Raw genomic sequence first — 19,312 nt, 5'->3', positions numbered from 1 at the left:
TACAGACGGACAACGTGCATACGACACGCGCCAATGCCGTTAGCGTCCGGCTATTGTACTAATGACGCTTTATCGCCATAGCAATCTGTTGATGCACGATAAACATTCTTGCCGCACGCAGCAACCCATGGCACAAACGAATAGAACGAACGAAACGTTAACAACAGTCGTTACTTGCCATCACATGGACAAAGAAGACACTCTGTGGCACAATCGTGTCGTGCGTTCGGAACGGACTGACCGCGAGCATGTGCTTTATTAGGTTTAAACGTGTTTAATTAGTATGTAAAGTGTTTACAAAGTTGATCGAATGATCGTATAGTTTAGAAGAAGAAAAAAAACCCTGTTAAAACGTGAAGAAATGTTGTTCTCATCGATACCTTCACTGCCGCAACTGTTCGAGAATGTGGCCTCGGACCGGGTGCTATTCCGGCGAACTAGAATGTGAGTAGAGTATTTTTTTTTTAATTTTTGCAGTCTAAATTCAATACTGGGAGAGGGTTTATTGGAGTATTTCATTAGCTTTTTGCGATAAAGGTATAAATTTCCAAAATCATTAACTAACCTACCTCGACTACTTGGTTTCAATGTCAACCCCAAATTGGGACAGGTTAATGTACTGGCAGTAAGTGGGTCAAGTATATTGATAGACAACGATCCGTGCTACGATGAGCTTTTCGATACGGAAGCATCAAAAAGGCACCCCCACAACTTGTACTCCCTTCCGGCGATGTAAATAATGATTGATTAGCATGATTCGTTAATGGTTTCGATTTGTTTGCTAGTTATGGGTTGTGAGACCTCAAAAATGGGTAAAGTTTCTTGACATGCAATACAACTGTTGTTAAGTTTCTTTTCTGTGTTCTGAGTATTTAAAATGTACCCATTGCGTATTAATGGATCAACTCGTTGTTATTGAGTTTTTCTTTGTTACTTTTATGACTGTTATCATGGTTTAACATTTCTCAGTTAAGTTCTATCAAACGCTTGTTCATTTATATTACTTTGTTTAATATTGTGAGTTTCTTTTATTCCCTCTTTTTATCTCTTCCTCGCATTATCACTTTCTTCATATTTCACTTCTTTTGTTGTTGTTATTTTTACATCTTGAATGGGTTAATAATATTTACTTATAATTCAATTATTGAATCTCAATGTGAAAAGCTACAAAAACATATTTATAAAAAAAACAGAAAATCTTTGTAATGACACTTATGTACAATTTTACACAACTTCAATATAAAAAAAGGTATAATTGTATAAAATGTGAACAACTTACATTTAATAATTATGGAAAAGATGGTCAACACATTTGGTGTTGACCAAAACATTACCATTAAATGAGTTGATTTTTTGGTCATTTGCATGCACGTACCGTACCCAACAATGAATTTATTTAATACGTTGCTGGAATTTGACAACATCTTAATCAAATGAAAATTTTAACCAACTTTACAAGACAATGACATACCTTTTTTATATCCTAAAGTGTTCAAATATTGTTCTTCATTTTAATAGCTAGTACAGGCTAAATGCTTTTAAATGCACCTTCTCCAGTTCGTTGGTAAATATTTAAAATGCCGTCATAGACTTTCCGATCCCCATTGGCTCCATTGACCGCTCAAACATGCAACACTGCCTAGAGTGCATGTCCTGCAACTCCTGCACTCGATGGTGGTCAGTTTGTCTAAGACTTGCCATAGACATAAAATCATACTCACACATACATGCGAATATATTGCACCCTGCGTCAGCCGATGCCGCGGACCATCCCTTTAAACGGGAACTAACTGACCGTCAGTCAGTCGGCTGCCGGTGCTTGAAATCTGCGCATGTCCTTGCATTCAGTCAAGTGTCAATGTGCTCACCGTCGTCCACAAAGTTGGGAGGCACGTCCATGCGAAGATGCAAAGATTGGGTTATCTTCCGGCTTGTGCCCTTTCTACGCATCACAAGTGTTTGACTGTTGGTTAAAGACGATCCATAGTTAGTAATCCCCCGGTATTTTTGGGCGGAGATTTTCATCGAACCGTATATATCAACCGCTTCCGGTGCTCAGAGTGTGTGTTGTGTCGGTATTAGTCGCTCTGCTACGTTTGCTTCCACTTTACTCGCATTATTTGCATACATTCTGCACCATTATTTGTGGTTCCGTGAGCCGTGACCGCTAATTCAATGAGAAAATGAATCGTGGGCGATAAAGGTTTCTTGCTGCTTGCGTCGTCTAACGCTTTAATTGAGTCGAACGCACAATCTGCTGCTGCTCCATACCGTGTTGTGATGCTGGATGCTGAGCTAGTGGGTGATCAAAAACCAAAAAGAATGTGTGCTTGCTCTAGTGAATGTGAGGAATTGATGTGACAAAGAGCGCCGATTCCTTTTGCTTCCTTGGCAATGTTTAGAGTTGTTAGTTGTGATACAGTAGCGTAAAGCTCACCCTACGTGGATGAAAAGGCTGATGCAGTTGTGCAGAATGTGTGTGTCTTAAGTGGTGTAATAAGAAAAGCCTCATACTATACGCCCGATAAGCAATTTTTGCACCGCACCAATACTCCTCTGGAATCGATTTTTACGATCCAGTGCAGGCACGAACGGCACCCACTGCTGCCAGGCGGATGTGTACTACTTCCTCTACTTCCCCAAACCTAAACATTAGTGCCAAAGCCCGCTATCCCAGTATCGTCATACCACCACCCACCGCCACGCGTATCCTTTTGGTACTATTTTTGGGTGCGCATTTGTTGTGCTTCGCTCTGTGTGTGTGTGTGAGTGGTGTTTGTTTGGCTGTGTGGTGGTCTGCCAAGGATGAGACGAGACGAAACGTACAGACGGATCACGCGGGAGAAGGTGGTGGTGCGAGGAAACACCACCATCCGGACGCTGGATTCAACAGTTTCCTTTCTGCCAATCGTGGAATCGTGAGTATTGAGTTTAGGGAAGGGTGAGTGGGTGGTACCGCCTCTTGGGAAATGTCTAAAAATGGGAATTATTTATTGAATGGGAATGGTTCCCCATACGGAGGCTCGTAATGCTGGAAGGAATTTCAACCAGTAAAACATATTTTTTTCTCATTTTTTTTGTTTTTTTTTTTCACTTAGCAATAGAAGATATTGTTCCCTAATTTCATTATTTCCCTAGAGCAATTCCCTAATTTCATTATTTTTTAACGGTACGTGATCCTTACTTCTTATTCTTTGTACGTATCTGGAGGAAGTAGTATGTTCCAGTGATTGATCAATGGCTGTTTAGATTGAATTAAGAAAATACAGATTAATTTTCCCCTTGAATATAGAACATAATAATCCAATTTTGTCTCTTTCATCTTATAACGGACAACTACAAAATCAAATTTGGGTAAATTGTACTGATTCGACACATACATCCCGACGTTCAATGTAAACTGCCGGAATAATACAAATTAAAACTGTAATAAAAATCAAAAAAATATTGGTGATGCTCTATAATAAATCATAATCATCATTTGCTTTGAAAATTCCTCACATTCTGAGGTATTTTGAGTAAAAAAGTGTAAATATCTCAAGTTCCTTTGTTGAAATCAAGATACAATTTTCTGTTATTCTTTTTCTTTAAAATGCAAATATGAGAAAAGAAAAGGCTCAAAACTACCTCCCACGGCGCTGTTAACGACTTTGTTGGGTTGCCCTTAGCACAGGACAGACATGTAAATAGGATCGAGTCTGTACGAGGCTTGAACTTGAACGCAGGACGGAAATATTTGCTGGCTTGACACGACTTGACGACTTTATCACGAGACCTGCTAATCCTATTTTTAGTAACATATGATTAAATCACCCATGTATTGAGCTATTCAGATCGTTGAATACATTAACACAACTGACGGTGATTTTGTTTGGGGTTTATTGTTCTCATTTCGGGACTATCATCTTTTAGCGTAAGTAAACGAGCAGCTCAGAAGTAGATGGCTCTGCCTTGGCCACTTAAGTTGTTACTATCTTACATAGCTTTATTATTAGACCTAGAGGTGGATAGGTATTCCCTGGGAAAGGAAATCCATGAGTGATCAGTCTAATAGATTTGTTTGTATTAATTTTCCACCTTGAGTCTTATATAGGTACCATGAGTCGACTAGCCTTGGTAACTGTAAACCCCTTACTGGTTGCTTAGGTTTTCACTTATATACTTTTCACTGTATTATGTAGCAAAATTGTGAATAACTTCTTTGAAAAAGTTATATAGTCAAATGTAGGACAAGGACTCATAATCTTTAATTAACATTGTTGCTGTGTTGCATACTTTTATCCTTGGTGATTTAACACGTACTATTGATAAAATTAGCATATATTCGATCTCGTTCCCTCATCTTTTCTTTATCTTATCATTGCGTACAATCATTAAAAAAAACAACACATCCTTACATTTAAATATTATAATTAGTTTGTATTCTGTACGGTGCTTTCGTGCTGCGCAAGGGCCACAAACCACAACTGCCCTACTATTCCCACACCCACTGCTGACCCGCTTTAGTCAAGCGAAAAGTGCGTCACGGTTTGCACGACAAACAAATGGCCAAACAATTGCATGAACCAAAATCCCGCATTTCACCTCTTAACCGTATTAACTCATCCCACAATCACAACCACCACCACCACCGCAGCGAGTCCCAAGTAACACGTTCGCTCCACATTGCTTCCACCGTGCTCATTCTTGATTGGAGACGGCCAAGGGGTCCACTTAAAAGTAGTCCCTGGCCGGTACACCGCCCAATCGATAGCAACGTTACTGCTCCTCCACCATCAGGGAATCGGTTTGCGAGACTTCAAGCAACACACAGCGCCCGGTTTTGTTTGCCTTCTTTTGTCCCAGAACGCGTGTCTTGAATCTCCATCAGCTATAAAGCTGGGGGTAACACATTCACACGAACGAAGTCCTCGGGGAGAATTGGCGCGGTCCTAGCCCCGGGGTGGTAGTGGAGGTCTTGGAATGTTTTAACTGCACGCACAATGGCGCCCGATGGGGGTGTTTTTCGCTCGTGAGTTTGTGTTTAAGATGGCGCTAGAATGGCCAGTAAATAGAGTGGTAGGTATGGGGTCACAGTCACAGAGGAGCAGGTGGCGTTAGTACATACCCGATAGAATTCATTAGGCCGTTGGGTGTTTGCGTACGGACGCAAACGGTAACAGTAGAGGTGCCTTTGCTGACCAAAGTGGCGTTTCTTCTCCGTTCTAAAAAAGCTTCGCCTAACGCGTCTGTGGACCTATGAGCCTTGGTGGTGTTTCTTGTGGTGTTCTATTCGTGAACACGCGACTTCATCTAAGCTCTAGGACCATGGGGTGGAAAAAGGAGACCCCGTTTCAATCCTCGAGAGGTTCTTTTGCCTACAATTCTTCCCATTTCCTACCAGCACGAACGCCAAGAAGTAAATAATAGCTCGGACGTCGGTCGTCCAGCTGCTTATTCATGTCCGTTTGCGTGTCACCCGAGTCACACTCACACACAGCTACACATTTCGTCCTGAATTCGATGGCGGAGGAACGTGGGACGGGGAGGACAGGTGAGGCAATGATTGACTTCACACGTTTGCTCCCTTTGCTATGTGCACCGCTCTCCACCGACCAGGGGAGAGCATTGGTCAAGCCTTGAAGGTGGAGAAGGACCGGAGGTGGTCGAATTGGTCGTTTGCGGTCAAGCTGGGTCCTCACCAGCGTCGAACGTCCACAGTCCAGCAAGGCTCAGTTGCTGTTTGGTCGTGGTCGGGTTCGGTCGCAGTCGCGGTTAACCACCACCGCTACCATCTCACTCCAATGGCACTGTGTGAGTGAGCCTCTAATAGTGGGTTGCGCTAGAGGCGCTAGTGTCCTTTTAGCTGGTACAACATTCAGTGGCTTTTGGTAGCAGGGTGATTGATTTTAGTGAATGTAACGTGGGGCAAATCGCCTCCAATTAAGCTTGGTGAAAGTGATTTTTTAAAGGTTACTGAGAAGAGAGAAGGCCGAAGTAAGCAGGGGTTAAGGGAGGGGGGACCGTTTGGTGGGTTTGTTTCGAAAGTTCCGTGTTCCCTGGATGCTGGTACAGTACGGTGGTGCAACCGGAACACGCAGCCACGGGGTCAGCAGCACCAGCAGTGCGATGAACGAGTACCATCACGGCGGTTACCATCCGTCGCACGGGTACGCACCGCAGCCGTACGAACCGCCGACCCACGGGCACGTCGGCACCGGTAATAATCTGCTCGAGGCGGCACTTGGCGGCCGCCAAGGTCCGACCGGCGGCAGCACAGGTAGCACTGTTCCACACCACAACCCTTCTAACGCAAGCACGTACAAAATGTCTCGTACCGTTTCCAACTCGCACCCGGCCCTGGAACGGTCCGACGTACATGTGGAATACGAAGTCGCCGTCCCGATACACAGCATCGAGTCGATCCGGCACACGCCGTACCATTCGCTATGGAATCTGCACGAGTGGTAAGCTATGGGGTGTAGTGTTGGGATCGTTGAGTTGATGGGAGAATGCAGCTGTGCATAGTGAAGATATTTTCTTGGAGATGCTATGAAGTCTATTAGAGGTGATCTTCGAAGATATGCCAACTTGACTTTGACATGGAGTAGCTCAGATTCGAAGGAAGAGTTTGAGGTATTATTGACACAAGGTTATGAATCGAAGGTTTAGTTCGCAGACACAAGTTGAACGTTGAATGCTTGTCTATTACTCAACTTGTTCTTCAACGATTTTTAAATATTTTTTGTACCAGTTTTCCAATACAAAAATGTGCTTCTTACTTTATCTGTCAGCGCACTATTCAACATTAAACATTACTATAAACTAATTAACTACTTACTTTCGATTGTGATTGCATTCTCCATAAAATTATTATCTTTAAATATATTTTATAATGTTTTTCGAATTTGAATAGTTTGGAGCAAAACAACCGAATATTTCGGCTTATTGTTAAATAAATCCCCAAAATTTCATGTTTACATTCACACTGTTACCTCTATTAACACTTTTGAAAGGACGATTTGAACTCCACTTTTGTTCGATCCATCTACATCGGACATTATTTTCGGCGTTCACCTTCAGCACTTTAACTCGAATGGTTTTCCCTCTCTTTTTGCTCTTTTTCCCCTCTCTCTCTCTTTCTCTCTGGTCTGTGATCAAATCGATAAAAATGTAATTGACCGTTGGTGGCAGCACCGCGTTTTCAGCACCGAACGCGGTTTGCGTTAACCAATTTGCCCTGCCGGCGCCCCCAGGCAAACGCTGCCCTGTGTAGGAATTTGTATATAAACCGTCAACACTTGGCCACTTCATGCTAATCCTAGTACAGGGTCCCCGGGCCTACGGTGGTACCCTATGGTCAAAATGAACATGTGTGTGTGTGTGTTTCTGTGCCTCTGTAGGTTGCAGGAAGGTCTGTGTAGGTTGCAGGGAAAAGTGTTGCACGGCACTGGACCTCCGAACGACTGAAAGTGACCGTGTATGTGAGCGAAAGCGTGTTCGGAAGCCGAGTAAATAAGCACCATGCCCCACACACATACACACTCAAACAACGGTGGAGTCACTGTCCGCACCGGTGGGTCCGATTGAGCTCCGAAAGGTTTGATGAACCCACGGCGGGCTGACCAGCAGGAAAATCCCATTCCTTTCAGTGGAGTCGTTTTCTTTTGGAACAATGGTCCAAGAAGTTGCTTCTGCGTCATGCAACTTTCTTGAAGGGGCCCTGTTTTTAGTCTTCAAAGAATTAAAATGGTGGAAATCTATTGTCATGTTTGGTAACAATCACTCTTCTAACCAATGCGCCTAAATTGTTGACCTAATTTTTTTATTAACCCACCCTCAATTCCATTTTGCTACGTTCCCGTACACGGTGACTATAAAATTAAATTCGCATTGAAATGTACTGCTTACCCCTTTTGAAGTACGTAATTCTTTTCCGTTTTCTCACCCAGTTGCAAAACCCCTGGGGGGGTTGTAAATTTTAACTCAAACTCAGAGGTAAACCAAGAGAGAGAGAGAGAGAGAGAAATAGGCTACTAGTGGTTGTATAGTTGAAGAAATTTGTCTTCCTGCCGGTTCGGTGATTTCCGGCAGGAAGTCATTGTCCCAGTTGGGCCCGCGCGTATGTGTTGGTACCCGCTAGCCGGGACCCTCAGCCATTACATAAACGTACCAACAGCGCCCCACTGGACGAATACACTTCCGTAGTACGGGAAGCCACGTGGTCGTCAGCCGTCCGGTAAATAATTGATCAACGCAAACATCGGGAGTAATGGGTCTGGGGGATGGGAGAGATTGAGGCTGAAAAATTAAACTTCCCAACCCAGTGGTAAACATACATACAGGGTCGTTGAACTGCTTCTACGTTCCAATGGGGGTGTGAAACCTGGGACAGAATTCTTGTTGAATCTATCCAGTTACAGCAGTGCAACAGTGCGCGATGATGGGGTACAATCTGTCACCACCTGCTGTAAAATGGTACGTTCGATGCAGCTTGCTTTTCCAGACATGCCATCAGACGAACGGTTCTGTGTATGAGGAATTTCAATTCCACTGCACACACCAGAGACGATAGCAATCTGAACCACCGTAATTGATATAAATCACTCTTTCAGTGACCGGAAATTGTCATACTACGAGTGTCGTACGTTGCGGATCAGTGCGACCATCGGTATATCATGATGGTCTGCCCAGAGTTCGTTCAACTTTGATCAGGATGGAAATGCAATAGAAAGCAAATATACGGTCTGCGCATAAAATGGCCAAAGGATACCGATCTAGCTGTGCTAGACTTCATATTACGGAGAGAAATATGTTGTTATTTTTGTTTCATGTAATTGAATCAATCTCCAACTCGCTGTGTGTGTGTGTGTGCTCCAAGCCTTATTTACTAATACTATATACTACCAGGCAGTGAAAGTCACAGACACACCGTGAGGGGAACCTAAGGGACCAAATTTTCCCAAGATATTCTGACAAAGTTTTCCAAAAAACTTTTCTCACGCGGGAACACTAACCTATTCGGTCAGCTATCACAACTAACGAAGGTCACCAATTACTGGTCCGTGCGCTCTGGGAATTCTTTGGAATGATGACTATCCGGTCCGGTTCTTGGAGAACCATTTCTCCGTTCTCCGTTACCTTGTTGTGTGGTAGTTTAGGACAACATTAAATCAAATCGACCGTGAAAAATGATACCACACGGGGCAGGATCGTTCGCTACGATGATGAGTAGACTCCGGAAATGGGTGACATTGAAGGGGAGAAGGGGGGATGAGTTGCGTAAAATGTGGCACAACGGGAGTTGAAGATCCTTCAAGGCTATTTCGTCGTAAAAAGTGCCTGTTTGACGCAGGGTGTCGATGAAATATCGAGCCCAATTCTACATCACATGCTGTGCGATGGAATGAGGCTCCTTGAAATAGGGCTCGAAATATTCTAATCGGAAATAAAGTCTTTTGTTTTTTTTTTGTGTTAGTTTAATAACGGTGCGTGTCGAAGGTTACTTTATCAGGGCGTCCATCGCCCTCTCTCGGTACAGATTGCCAGGTTTTGGTCCCATCAAACATCCCTTACCTTGACATCGTTCGGCGAGGAAATTGGTCGTTTCTCGGTTTCATCACAAGAACTCGTCGGGGGTTGGGCGAGGTTTAACGGTAATTATATTTCCACCTATCATCATCTCCGGAACCGATATGTGTAGGGCGGGTTTGTCTGAGTCAGCCACGCTCATAACAACTGTGGCTGCACACAAACGACATCGTGACCGGCAGGGAGACCGTGTCGGAAGTACGTTCAAGCAAGTACGCCGGATCCTTGTACCATTACGCTAGACATGGTCCCAAAATTAACCGGAGCAAGCAACCTGAAACTCGAAGGACACAACAGTCAAGGATAACGGACTTTTCAGTTGTAGGTGCTAGCAGTAGTAGCTGTTGTTCGATTAATCATCCAAAAGAATCTGTCACCATAAAGGTTAAGGATCCGCGCAGCATAACAACGTGCGGAACGAAGCTTTGTTTAAACATTCTACACATTTTTTACGGTCCAGTGGAACATATTTTTCCAAAACAATTTGTTCCACTCATTGACCATGAGTTCCCCAGGTACAACTACCCGACAAAGCGAACCAATCATGTATGCACGTGAGAGGACCGATCTTTATCGGCCATTCGTTTGACGCACTCGCACGGTGAGTGCTAGTAGCCAAGGTCTTTGAACTGCGGGCATCATTTGTCAGCAGACGGGGGACTCATGGGAGGACACACACACATACACACATACATTCAGGACCTTAGTGAACGAATGGCGGACGCTTTGTCAAAATGGCCTGTCCCTGAGGCGCCCAACGTACATGCGGCGTGTTAGTGGGTCAAGCAAGAACCGCTGTATCAACAACCGTCTCGTCTCGGTTTGATATCGCCAAAGGAAGCACAGGTGTATTAATAGGGTGAATGATTATTTACATGCATGGTTTGGTTGTTGTCGCGCCGCGGCCAACCCATAAGGTACATGGAATTGGGTTGCGAGTAGCACACTGGCAAAGTGTTGTGACATGTTGCCGTGCAGAATGGATTCATATTTCTCAAGAATGTGGTGTGTAGGGCACGATATGTTTAAGGAAATCCAGATCATTATCCTTGCCCGAATGGCCTTGCATTAGTTTTATGATGGTGCAGGGGGCAGGGGGGGTCATTTTAAATTTAAATATGTTCCACTGGATTATCAATATGGCCTTGCCGCTTTTGGCTAGGGCAAAACACATTGTTTGTGTTCGTGATTTATGCAATAAAAGATTTATTGGAAAATATTTTACTAATAAGGATAATGAAAATCGTTGTGGTTTGTTCTAATTCATATGCAATACTCAATGTTTTTATATTTGTATTCTACTTTTGATGTTTATTATTACGAATAATTGAAACAAATGATATTTTCAATAACAATAGATACTATTTAAAAAGTAAATAAATGATGTACACGAATGGTACCAATTCAATACTGCTTTATTGCAAGTTATTAATAGTTTTGCAGTTTTGCATTAACCAAAATTTGGGTTGCAAATTTCCTAACCATCATGCGTTAATCCAATTGCGTCAGGACGCATACAGATATATTAGTGTTAGTTAGTATCCAAATAATAATGCTTTGCTGCAGCTGGTTTGCATGACCAAACTTTACCAAGGTTAGCAGGCTACATAGCTTCGCAAATAATGATGTTAAAGGCCTTTTTGATGCTACCTTTAGCTAATCAGAAGGTTTAAATTTCGCTTTGATTCGAAAATACCAAGTCAATCTATCGAATTCATGCAGCCATCTATTATTGTAGTTAGAGTTTATACTTTGAAATCAAATATGTTGTGTGTTGAAAATAGTTAAAATAATAGACTTATTTATTTGCCATTTGCAAACTCATTTCGGGTCACATTACAGGCTCTCGAGAGCCACATGCGGATCGCAGGTTGTAGTTTGGAGAGCTCTGTGTTAGGACAAATACTTTGTATTAAGACATGGAACCATTAATATATGTTAAGCACCACCGGCTTAGAATGAGAGTTTAAGTGTACAATTGGCCCGCTCGTCAAGTTTATAAATACGCTCTCCGACACCAGTGAATCTCCGATGTGGTCTCTTTTCTTCCGGAGCATATTTTTATCATTTCAGCAAGAATTGCGTAGTTCTTGGACGCAACATTTACAGTGTTTTATTCCAAATTCGAAAATTCTTGAATGCATCTGTATAACATCTAAATATCATAGTTCTTACACTGATTTTATGATTCGATATGATTAAAGACAGCTCTACCTTAATTTTTACATAAAAGATCGGTAGGTTAAATTCAATAACTAGAACCTAACATGTTGAAGACACTAGTAAAATGCTTAAAAATTTTGTTGATAAACATGTTCAACAAAATTATTCTCTAGAACACTTTTATGTTCTCAAGCCTTATTTTATTGTGAACTGAAAACAAATTGAAAACCAATTTAGCTCTTAAAAAGGTTGTGACTATTAGCCATTTGGTTATGAACGAATAAAACGTATGTCTAATGTCACATATCAGGAAATTGGAGGAAAGACTGTAGAATAATAATTAATATTTAAAAACATATAAAAGAAAAGTTAAAAGGTACAAAACTCGTTCAATATTTCCCCTCCACTGTTGTCCTACTTGCCTTGAAACACTTTGTAGTCTAATTTTCCCAGACCTCCTTTACGCGCAATAATCTGACCTCCTTTTCAAGCCACCTCGTATGCTCTCGTAGCAACTTACTGACCCACATTTTATTACAACTTCCCTCCATCGTCCAAGGATAACCAAAGTTTGGGTTTTTAGGGCCACGATTGGATGTATTCTACATTAGCGCCTTTAAGTAGCTCGCCTAATCTACTGACACGATTTTCCTCTTTTTTCTCTCTCCATTCCGGCACCGGACAGCTCCGCACCGTCCACATCCGGCTTCCAGCATATGGCCCGCATGATGGACACGCTGATTCTGGACAATTTGGCACCCTTTGCGTTCACGAAAATCACCACCACGCACCGCCCAACGAGGATCAGCGGTGGTGGTGGAACTGGCGGCGGTGGCAGCAGCGGCAGTGGTGGCAGCGGCGGCTCGGGCAGTAATGGCGTGCCCGGTGGTGGTGGTGGCGGAGGCGTTGGGCTGCTCGAGACCCGCAACGGACCGATGGGCGGCATGGGCCAGGAGGGGATCCTGCGCGGCGGCCCGGGCGGGCTCGGCAGCGGGGGCAGCATGGGCGTCAAGAAGGCAACCAGCACGAGCAACGTCAGCAATCTGATCGGTGCCGGTACGGTCAGCACGTCCACGATTCGGGTGAACCTGCAGAAGAACAAAATACCGACACAAGGTCAGTGCGGTCCGCTACCTGGTGGTGGGTATGAGCTTCCTTTAACACCAATTAGTGGTCAAAGTGGAGCACCGCAAGCGGGAAAGTAGGTCCCTGGGTGGGCGTGAATGTGATCTCCCCCATGAAGGGTGGAGGAGTTAATGAGTGCCGACACACTTATGACTCTGTGTATCCTCGTGCTACTTTGGCGCGACCGTCCTATCGAAAAGCGAAAGGACACTACTCGTTAACCTCAATTCCTACCCCAATCTTACGACCGATCCACAGGCCGGTTTTCTTGGTGCCGAATCTGGTGTTGGATTCGCAAAGATTTTCATTTATGTTTCCCTTTTTTTCTTTTGCTTTCCAGAGGTCCACCCGAACCCGCGCCATGCTAGCCTCGCCTCGAACGCAGCATCGCCCCCGACGGCGACCGATTCGCGCTGGATCTCGTCGCTGCGGCGCCGCGATCCGGAGCTGCAACCGACACTGCCCTCGATCAATCACTCCAACCACCACAGTACCTCCTCGCTGACGCAGCAGCACAGCATCGGCTACACCAGCTCCTCCAACACGCCGAACACGGACCGGCGCAGCAGCCGGACGAGCGGCCAGAAGTCGTCCCTGCGCAAGAGCCGCTCGGTCGAGCGCATACGAGCCCGCAAGCTGGCCACCTCGAAGGTGAAGGAGCGGCCGAAGAAGTCCTCCTCCGAGGAGGGGGGCGCGTCCGACGACCAGGAGGTGACCTCGGTGGAGGAAAACTCGCCCCAGCAGCAGCACTCGCCGGTCAAGCGGCTCGAGAAGCAGAAGCTGTTCAGCCCGATCGGGTACGAGCCGCACCTGATCGACACGCTCGAGAAGGACATGCTGCAGAAGAACCCGAACGTCCAGTGGAACGACGTGGCCGGGCTGAACGAGGCGAAGGCGATCCTGCAGGAGGCGGTCGTGCTGCCGGTGATACTGCCCGACTTCTTCCGCGGCATCCGGCGCCCGTGGAAGGGTGTGCTGATGGTGGGCCCGCCCGGCACCGGCAAAACGATGCTGGCCAAGGCGGTCGCGACCGAGTGCGGCACCACGTTCTTCAACGTGTCGTCCAGCACGCTCACGTCCAAGTATCGCGGCGAGAGCGAGAAGCTCGTCCGGCTGCTGTTCGAGATGGCCCGGTTCTACGCGCCGAGCACGATCTTTATCGACGAGATCGATTCACTGTGTGCCTGCCGGGGTAGCGACTCGGAGCATGAGGCTAGCCGGCGCTTCAAGGCGGAGCTGCTCATCCAGATGGATGGGTTGAATGCGGCCAAGTAAGTTCAGTCCAGTGTTAATGCCCAAATCTTAAATGCCATTCCTCCTGTAATGTTACCTCTGTCTATGTCTGCCGCAGCGATGATAAGGTGATCATGGTGCTGGCCGCTACCAACCATCCCTGGGACATCGATGAAGCCTTCCGGCGCCGGTTCGAGAAGCGCGTCTACATTGGTCTTCCGAACGACAACACCCGCAAGGCGCTGCTGGAGCTCTGCCTGAAGGGCGTGAACATTTCGCCGGACTTGAACACGGACACCATCACGGAGCAGCTGAACGGGTACACCGGCTCCGACATTGCGAACGTGTGTCGGTACGTATTGGCTTGGTAGAGATGGTGGCAGGGACGCACTGCATCACTAATCGGACTCACACTGCTCTGGCACACTTCCAGCGATGCAGCAATGATGGCGATGCGACGGCACATCAACGGTTTAAGCCCGTCCGAGATCAAGATGATACGGCGGGAGGAGGTCGACCTACCGGTCACGGCGCAGGACTTCCAGGACGCGATGGTCAAGACGCGCAAATCCGTCTCGGCGAACGATGTCGCCCGCTACGAAACGTGGATGGACGAGTACGGATCGTGCTAGTGCTACGTGTAGCAACGGCAAAGGGCCTTAACGTGTTTACGCTACTACGGATCAGGGCGCCGTAGTAGGGCAGACGGCATAAACCTCCAATTCGACCACTCTCTCCCTCGTCTCCTACTAGTGTTTTGTAGCTAAGCAAATTAACGACGGTATCGGAAGAGGAAACGCGTACCTAGTGAAGCACGTGTAATCGGGTATCGAGATCAATCTTTCGTTTCGGTTTTCGGTTACACTCTATGTTTCGTTCTAAATCCCAACAGCGTTTGATGTTGTTTTGGTGGATCCGTTTACCCTTCATTACTAATAACCCAATAAATCGCTCATGTTAATCACTAACACTTGGCAAACGAACAGTGAAATCAATTGAGTGGAAGAGAAGCGTTTGAACAACTGTTACCTCTAGACATCTGATCGTTTTGTTTTTTTTTTGTAAGTAAACCAGTTTTTATTCAATATACTCTTAAGCACAGTTCAATTTCTCTACAAACTTCATAAGAACAGTTTTCGATTATGTTTACTCAGTGTTTTTGTTTTCTACTAAAAAAATATTTCCTCTTCACAGTCATTCCTTCTTTTCGTTCTTCTTTCATTCTTTCCCCCTCCCTACTATTCGTGTTTTACAGCTTGTCTTGCTCGTTTAAATAGTCGTCAATGTTGTCGTCGTCGTCGTCGTCGTCATTTTTCCATTCGCCTTTTCCTTAATATCATGTCAGCAGTACAGCACAAAGCAAAAACCCATTTAAGTAAGAGCGGATGCCATTTAAATTAAAATCAATTCCCGTGGCGGGTTGGGGTTGAGCGGGCAGAGGTGTGATCGTTCATTGCACTAGGATCGGTTTAACTTGGGACAACAGAGAGAGAGAGGTCACTAAGGATAACAAAAACAATGTATATTAACAAAATCAAACATTACACTTAAAAAAACACACACACAAACAAACAAAAGATTGATAAAAGTTTGTGAAGGAGATCTAATTTCTAGGTCTAGCTTCAACGCAAGCAACGGGGGGCAGTTGGCAAAACCTTGCTGTGCTGTCGATGTTATTCCAGTTATACACCAAGAGAGCGTCGTCCATCTTTCTCCGGTTCTGTTTTCGCTTTTCCATTCGTTCGTCTTCGGCGCTGTTGGTATCTCTTCCGTGTGTTCCTTCGCTTCCTTTACAAGGGGAATAGCTTTTTAGTCATTGCTATGAACGATGATAACGATGCAAAATGATGCTAGTCTTATTCATCATCTACACATTAACTAGTTGAGCACAGTGTATGTTAAACGTTTCCTCCTTGCTTCAAGTTGTTTGTTACTTAACGTTGCTTTGTCCATGGGGGCAGTACGAGCATTACACATTACCTCAACGGAGCTTAGATTCGTTGTCTAGGGCTAAACAAAAGCTTCCTACAACGTGATGCATCCAAGCATAATGCGGGCAATGATGATGAAGCTAAATCGATTACAAAACAGCTACTAATGTGGAAGCGAAAAAATGAAACACAGCTTGATTCTGTACGTGTTTCTACTTACACAACTAGGTACGAAAACATAACAAGCGAACGGGATACGTTTTTTGGTAACCAAAATCCGGAAACAGTATGCCCGTCCACAGGCAGGATTGGTTCAACTGGGGGGGGATTTTCTAGTGGGGGGGATCGTTTATATCATTCATTGCTAGCTGCTGTCCGCTAAACGTAACACCATGCCATGCGAAGCAGTCGCTTTTCGGCTCATTACAGTAAGCTACCGGATGCTTTCGTCGTTACGGAATAGTAACACAGTTCTACCATCGTTTACATCAACAGACTAGTCGTGTGACACACTTCACCCACACGAACACTAGGTATATTGTCTTTGTCGAATGGGGTTTTGCTTGGGAAGGGTGAAGTGTCTGCATCTTTCCAGGCCGCTCGCATGGTGGGCATTTGATTGAGCAAAGCGCCCGTACAGTGCTGTTCCGCTTCCAGGGGGGGGGGGGGTTTCGGGTGGTTCTGGTGCTTATATAAGTGTGTGTGTTAGTGGGTGCAGTTTGAGCGTTGTCGAGTGGTGCGCCGCCATACACGCGGCTTCGGAGGATGGAAGGATAGCGCGCACTGTGCATTCCCTTCTTACTGGCCCTTCTTGAGTGCGCCACGCTGTCTCCAGGCTTTGATCAGATTCCAGGCAAAGAACAGCGAGAAAAAGTGCACCTGGAAGGCCATTAGCACGAACCCGTACCACAGCAGTCCGTACGGATAGCCCTACGAAAGAGTGGATCGGTTTTAGAACCACGGAAAGATAAAGAAAGAAAACGGTTTGTTTAACAGTGATGAGTGGGTGCGCAATTGTGCAAAATGTTGAAAACCGGAAAGTAGAAAATCGTGTAAAATAACGTGAAAGAGTGCAGCGGGTGCAGGGCAGAAAGCGCAACACCCAAACAGACACAAAAGCACAGCAGAAGAAAAGGTTAGCAAGCAAAGTGGTGAAGAAAATGAAAAGAAAGAATGGAAAGGAAAATTAAGTTGACATTGGATCCGTCGCGCGCCACTTGCTGTATGTCGTCGCCAATCGGGGTACTAACAATTACCTGCCAGACGAATATGTCGGTATCGTCTAGTTCGGTACCTTCCTCCAGGTTGAGATACTCGAGCACATCGTTCAGGTAGTAGAAGATGCAGTAGAGCAGCGGCACGAACCCGATCGTGCTAATGCCAACCATGTACTTTTTCATATCGTTCACGCGATTGCCGCGCACCGCCGCCAGCCCGATGAAGGAGAGAAACACGGACAGGCACCAGAAGTATTCCCACCAGAGCGGGGGCGGTATCTGCAGCTCCTCGATTTCTAGTATGAAGATGTCGAGCCGGTCCAGTATGTCGGCGGACAGTTTGACGAGCATCACGAAGAACAGCAGATAGTGGAAGAAGATGCAGTACTTTAATCGGGATTTGTTGAGGGCGCTAGAAAAGCGAAGGCATTAGTTTAGCTAAACTAACATTTAAATGGCTTTGATAACGGTCATTTTGAAGCAAATAATTACGATAGCATTTTTATCTGTTTTGTGCGGACATGATGGAGTATTAAATTGTTCATGCATGTACTGCATAACGCCTTTAAATGACCTTAGCATCATGCAGTACAGGCTAGAGGCCGGGTCAAAATAAAAATCACCCTTATTCACGCGCTCATACCCCCCAAACCCCTTTTTGGGGCGATCGTTTGAAGTGACGTTTGCCGCATCAAAACAAACCTCTTCCCTCTCTGTCACACGCGTGTGTACACGTTGCAGAAAAGAAAGATCCAAGTTGGCACGGATGGCGGGTGTGTTTTGGTGTTCGTGGAAAGCCACAGCGCACAGTCGGTGCATCACAAGGATAATTGATGCATCGTAGCGTATCAATATCCTGGTTGAGAATTGATGCACCCACACGCTTGCCTCAAAATTGACACACATGCACGCAAAATTGAACTCGCATACTCAAACCGACAACGGGTATGCCTGCTCGCTCTTTCTCTCTCACTCGCAAACCGCTCGCGGGGCGTTCCTGATTGTACGGCTATTTTTAACAATGAAGCAAAATTCTATCGCACTACCAAAGGGAAAAATAAAATATTCCAATGCTTCTGAACATGCTTCGGCAGCGCGCACCTCAGCTCTACACCGGACACACTGTCGCACGTTACCAAACCACGGAACGATTTTTAGGCGCTTTTCCCACCCCAGCGAGGAGCGCGCTTTGTTTTGCAACCCTCGCCCTGCTATAATCCCTTGGCATAATCGCTCCTTGACAGTGGAAACCATAATTAGCACCTGATTTGGTAGTGTGCGGCCACGCGCTGTCTGTGCTCGAAGTCGGTTCCATCTGTCCCGAGCACCATCGGTCCGCCACGGGAAGCCATCGCGTTTGCTGGCGGGAAGGGAAGGGCGGCGGGATGCTTCTCACTAACTCGGAGTCGTTAGTACTTTTTGCCGTGCACACAACGGGCCACCCGGTGTACTGCAATCGTCGGAGTGATTTCGGTCGCTCGCTTGGCTCCTGGTACCGTATGGTCCTCCAACAGGTTCCCGGGGGCGGCTGAATTTTGGTGTCCCGTTTCTTGCACACCACTGAAGCCACCAAAAGCGCCTGGAAAAAGGATCGAACTATAGCGCGAGCACCATTGGGAAGAATTGTCGGATGAAACGAACCGTACTTTCACTGCTTTTTGGATACAGAATTAAAAAAAGTGTGTGTGTGCGTGCGAAATTCTCAAAACTGACAACAGTTCGCCAGATCGTCTTTTGGTACGGTGGGAAGCGTCGAGGACAAACCGGGTGATAACAAACTATTTAATTATGAAATTAATTGTTATTTAAACCATGAGTCATATTTGAAGAAAAATTTATGGATAAAGAAACAAAAATGAAAGGCAACAGGTCAGAAGTTCTTTTAAAAAAATGGAAAATAATTATTATTTTTAAAAACTCGATTGATTACCATTGTTCAAACACCCGTACAACATGGCGAGGGTTTTTGACGTTCGAATATCGCTGCATCTCGCTCATTTTCTCTACCCTTGCTTTACTTGCCAGCAGTGCTCGTTTTGATTAATTTTATCGTTAATTTTGCCCACCAACACA

At 45.4% G+C, this 19,312-nt stretch overlaps 2 protein-coding genes across 10 annotated transcripts; one reads left to right on the top strand and one right to left on the bottom strand.

The window, feature by feature from the left end:
- Nucleotides 1-62: 62 nt before the first annotated feature.
- LOC5667427 (katanin p60 ATPase-containing subunit A1) lies at nt 63-15,059 on the top strand. Of its 6 annotated transcripts, XM_061641572.1 has the most exons (6): nt 5,134-6,199; nt 6,374-6,446; nt 12,419-12,873; nt 13,199-14,129; nt 14,210-14,443; nt 14,525-15,059. In XM_061641572.1, the coding sequence occupies exons 1-6, from the start codon at nt 6,043-6,045 to the stop codon at nt 14,721-14,723; spliced, it is 2,049 nt and encodes a 682-aa protein (XP_061497556.1). In that variant the 5' UTR covers nt 5,134-6,042; the 3' UTR covers nt 14,724-15,059. The 6 variants fall into 6 exon arrangements, with proteins under 6 accessions (XP_061497559.1, XP_061497557.1, XP_061497558.1 ...); XM_061641575.1 differs by lacking the exons at nt 5,134-6,199; nt 6,374-6,446 and adding an exon at nt 63-444; XM_061641573.1 differs by lacking the exons at nt 5,134-6,199; nt 6,374-6,446 and adding an exon at nt 1,805-2,918.
- Nucleotides 15,060-15,137: 78 nt separating this feature from the next.
- LOC1273914 (protein jagunal) lies at nt 15,138-19,144 on the bottom strand. 4 transcript variants are annotated; one of them, XM_312949.4, is made up of 4 exons: nt 18,886-19,144; nt 18,503-18,818; nt 17,279-17,651; nt 15,138-16,952 (listed from the first exon to the last, which is right to left on the bottom strand). In XM_312949.4, exons 2-4 carry the CDS (start codon nt 18,589-18,591, stop codon nt 16,821-16,823), a joined length of 594 nt encoding a protein of 197 aa, XP_312949.1. In that variant the 5' UTR covers nt 18,592-18,818; nt 18,886-19,144; the 3' UTR covers nt 15,138-16,820. The 4 variants fall into 4 exon arrangements, with proteins under 4 accessions (XP_312949.1, XP_061497596.1, XP_061497597.1 ...); XM_061641612.1 differs by having other exon boundaries at nt 17,273-17,651; nt 18,886-19,009; XM_061641613.1 differs by having other exon boundaries at nt 17,273-17,651; nt 18,881-18,975.
- Nucleotides 19,145-19,312: the final 168 nt, after the last annotated feature.

This window comes from Anopheles gambiae, chromosome 2, assembly GCF_943734735.2.
Source record: "Anopheles gambiae chromosome 2, idAnoGambNW_F1_1, whole genome shotgun sequence".
Lineage (NCBI taxonomy): Eukaryota > Metazoa > Arthropoda > Insecta > Diptera > Culicidae > Anopheles > Anopheles gambiae.
The sequence above is the reverse complement of the archived record's forward strand: the minus strand, read 5'-3'. Positions and strand labels throughout refer to the sequence as shown.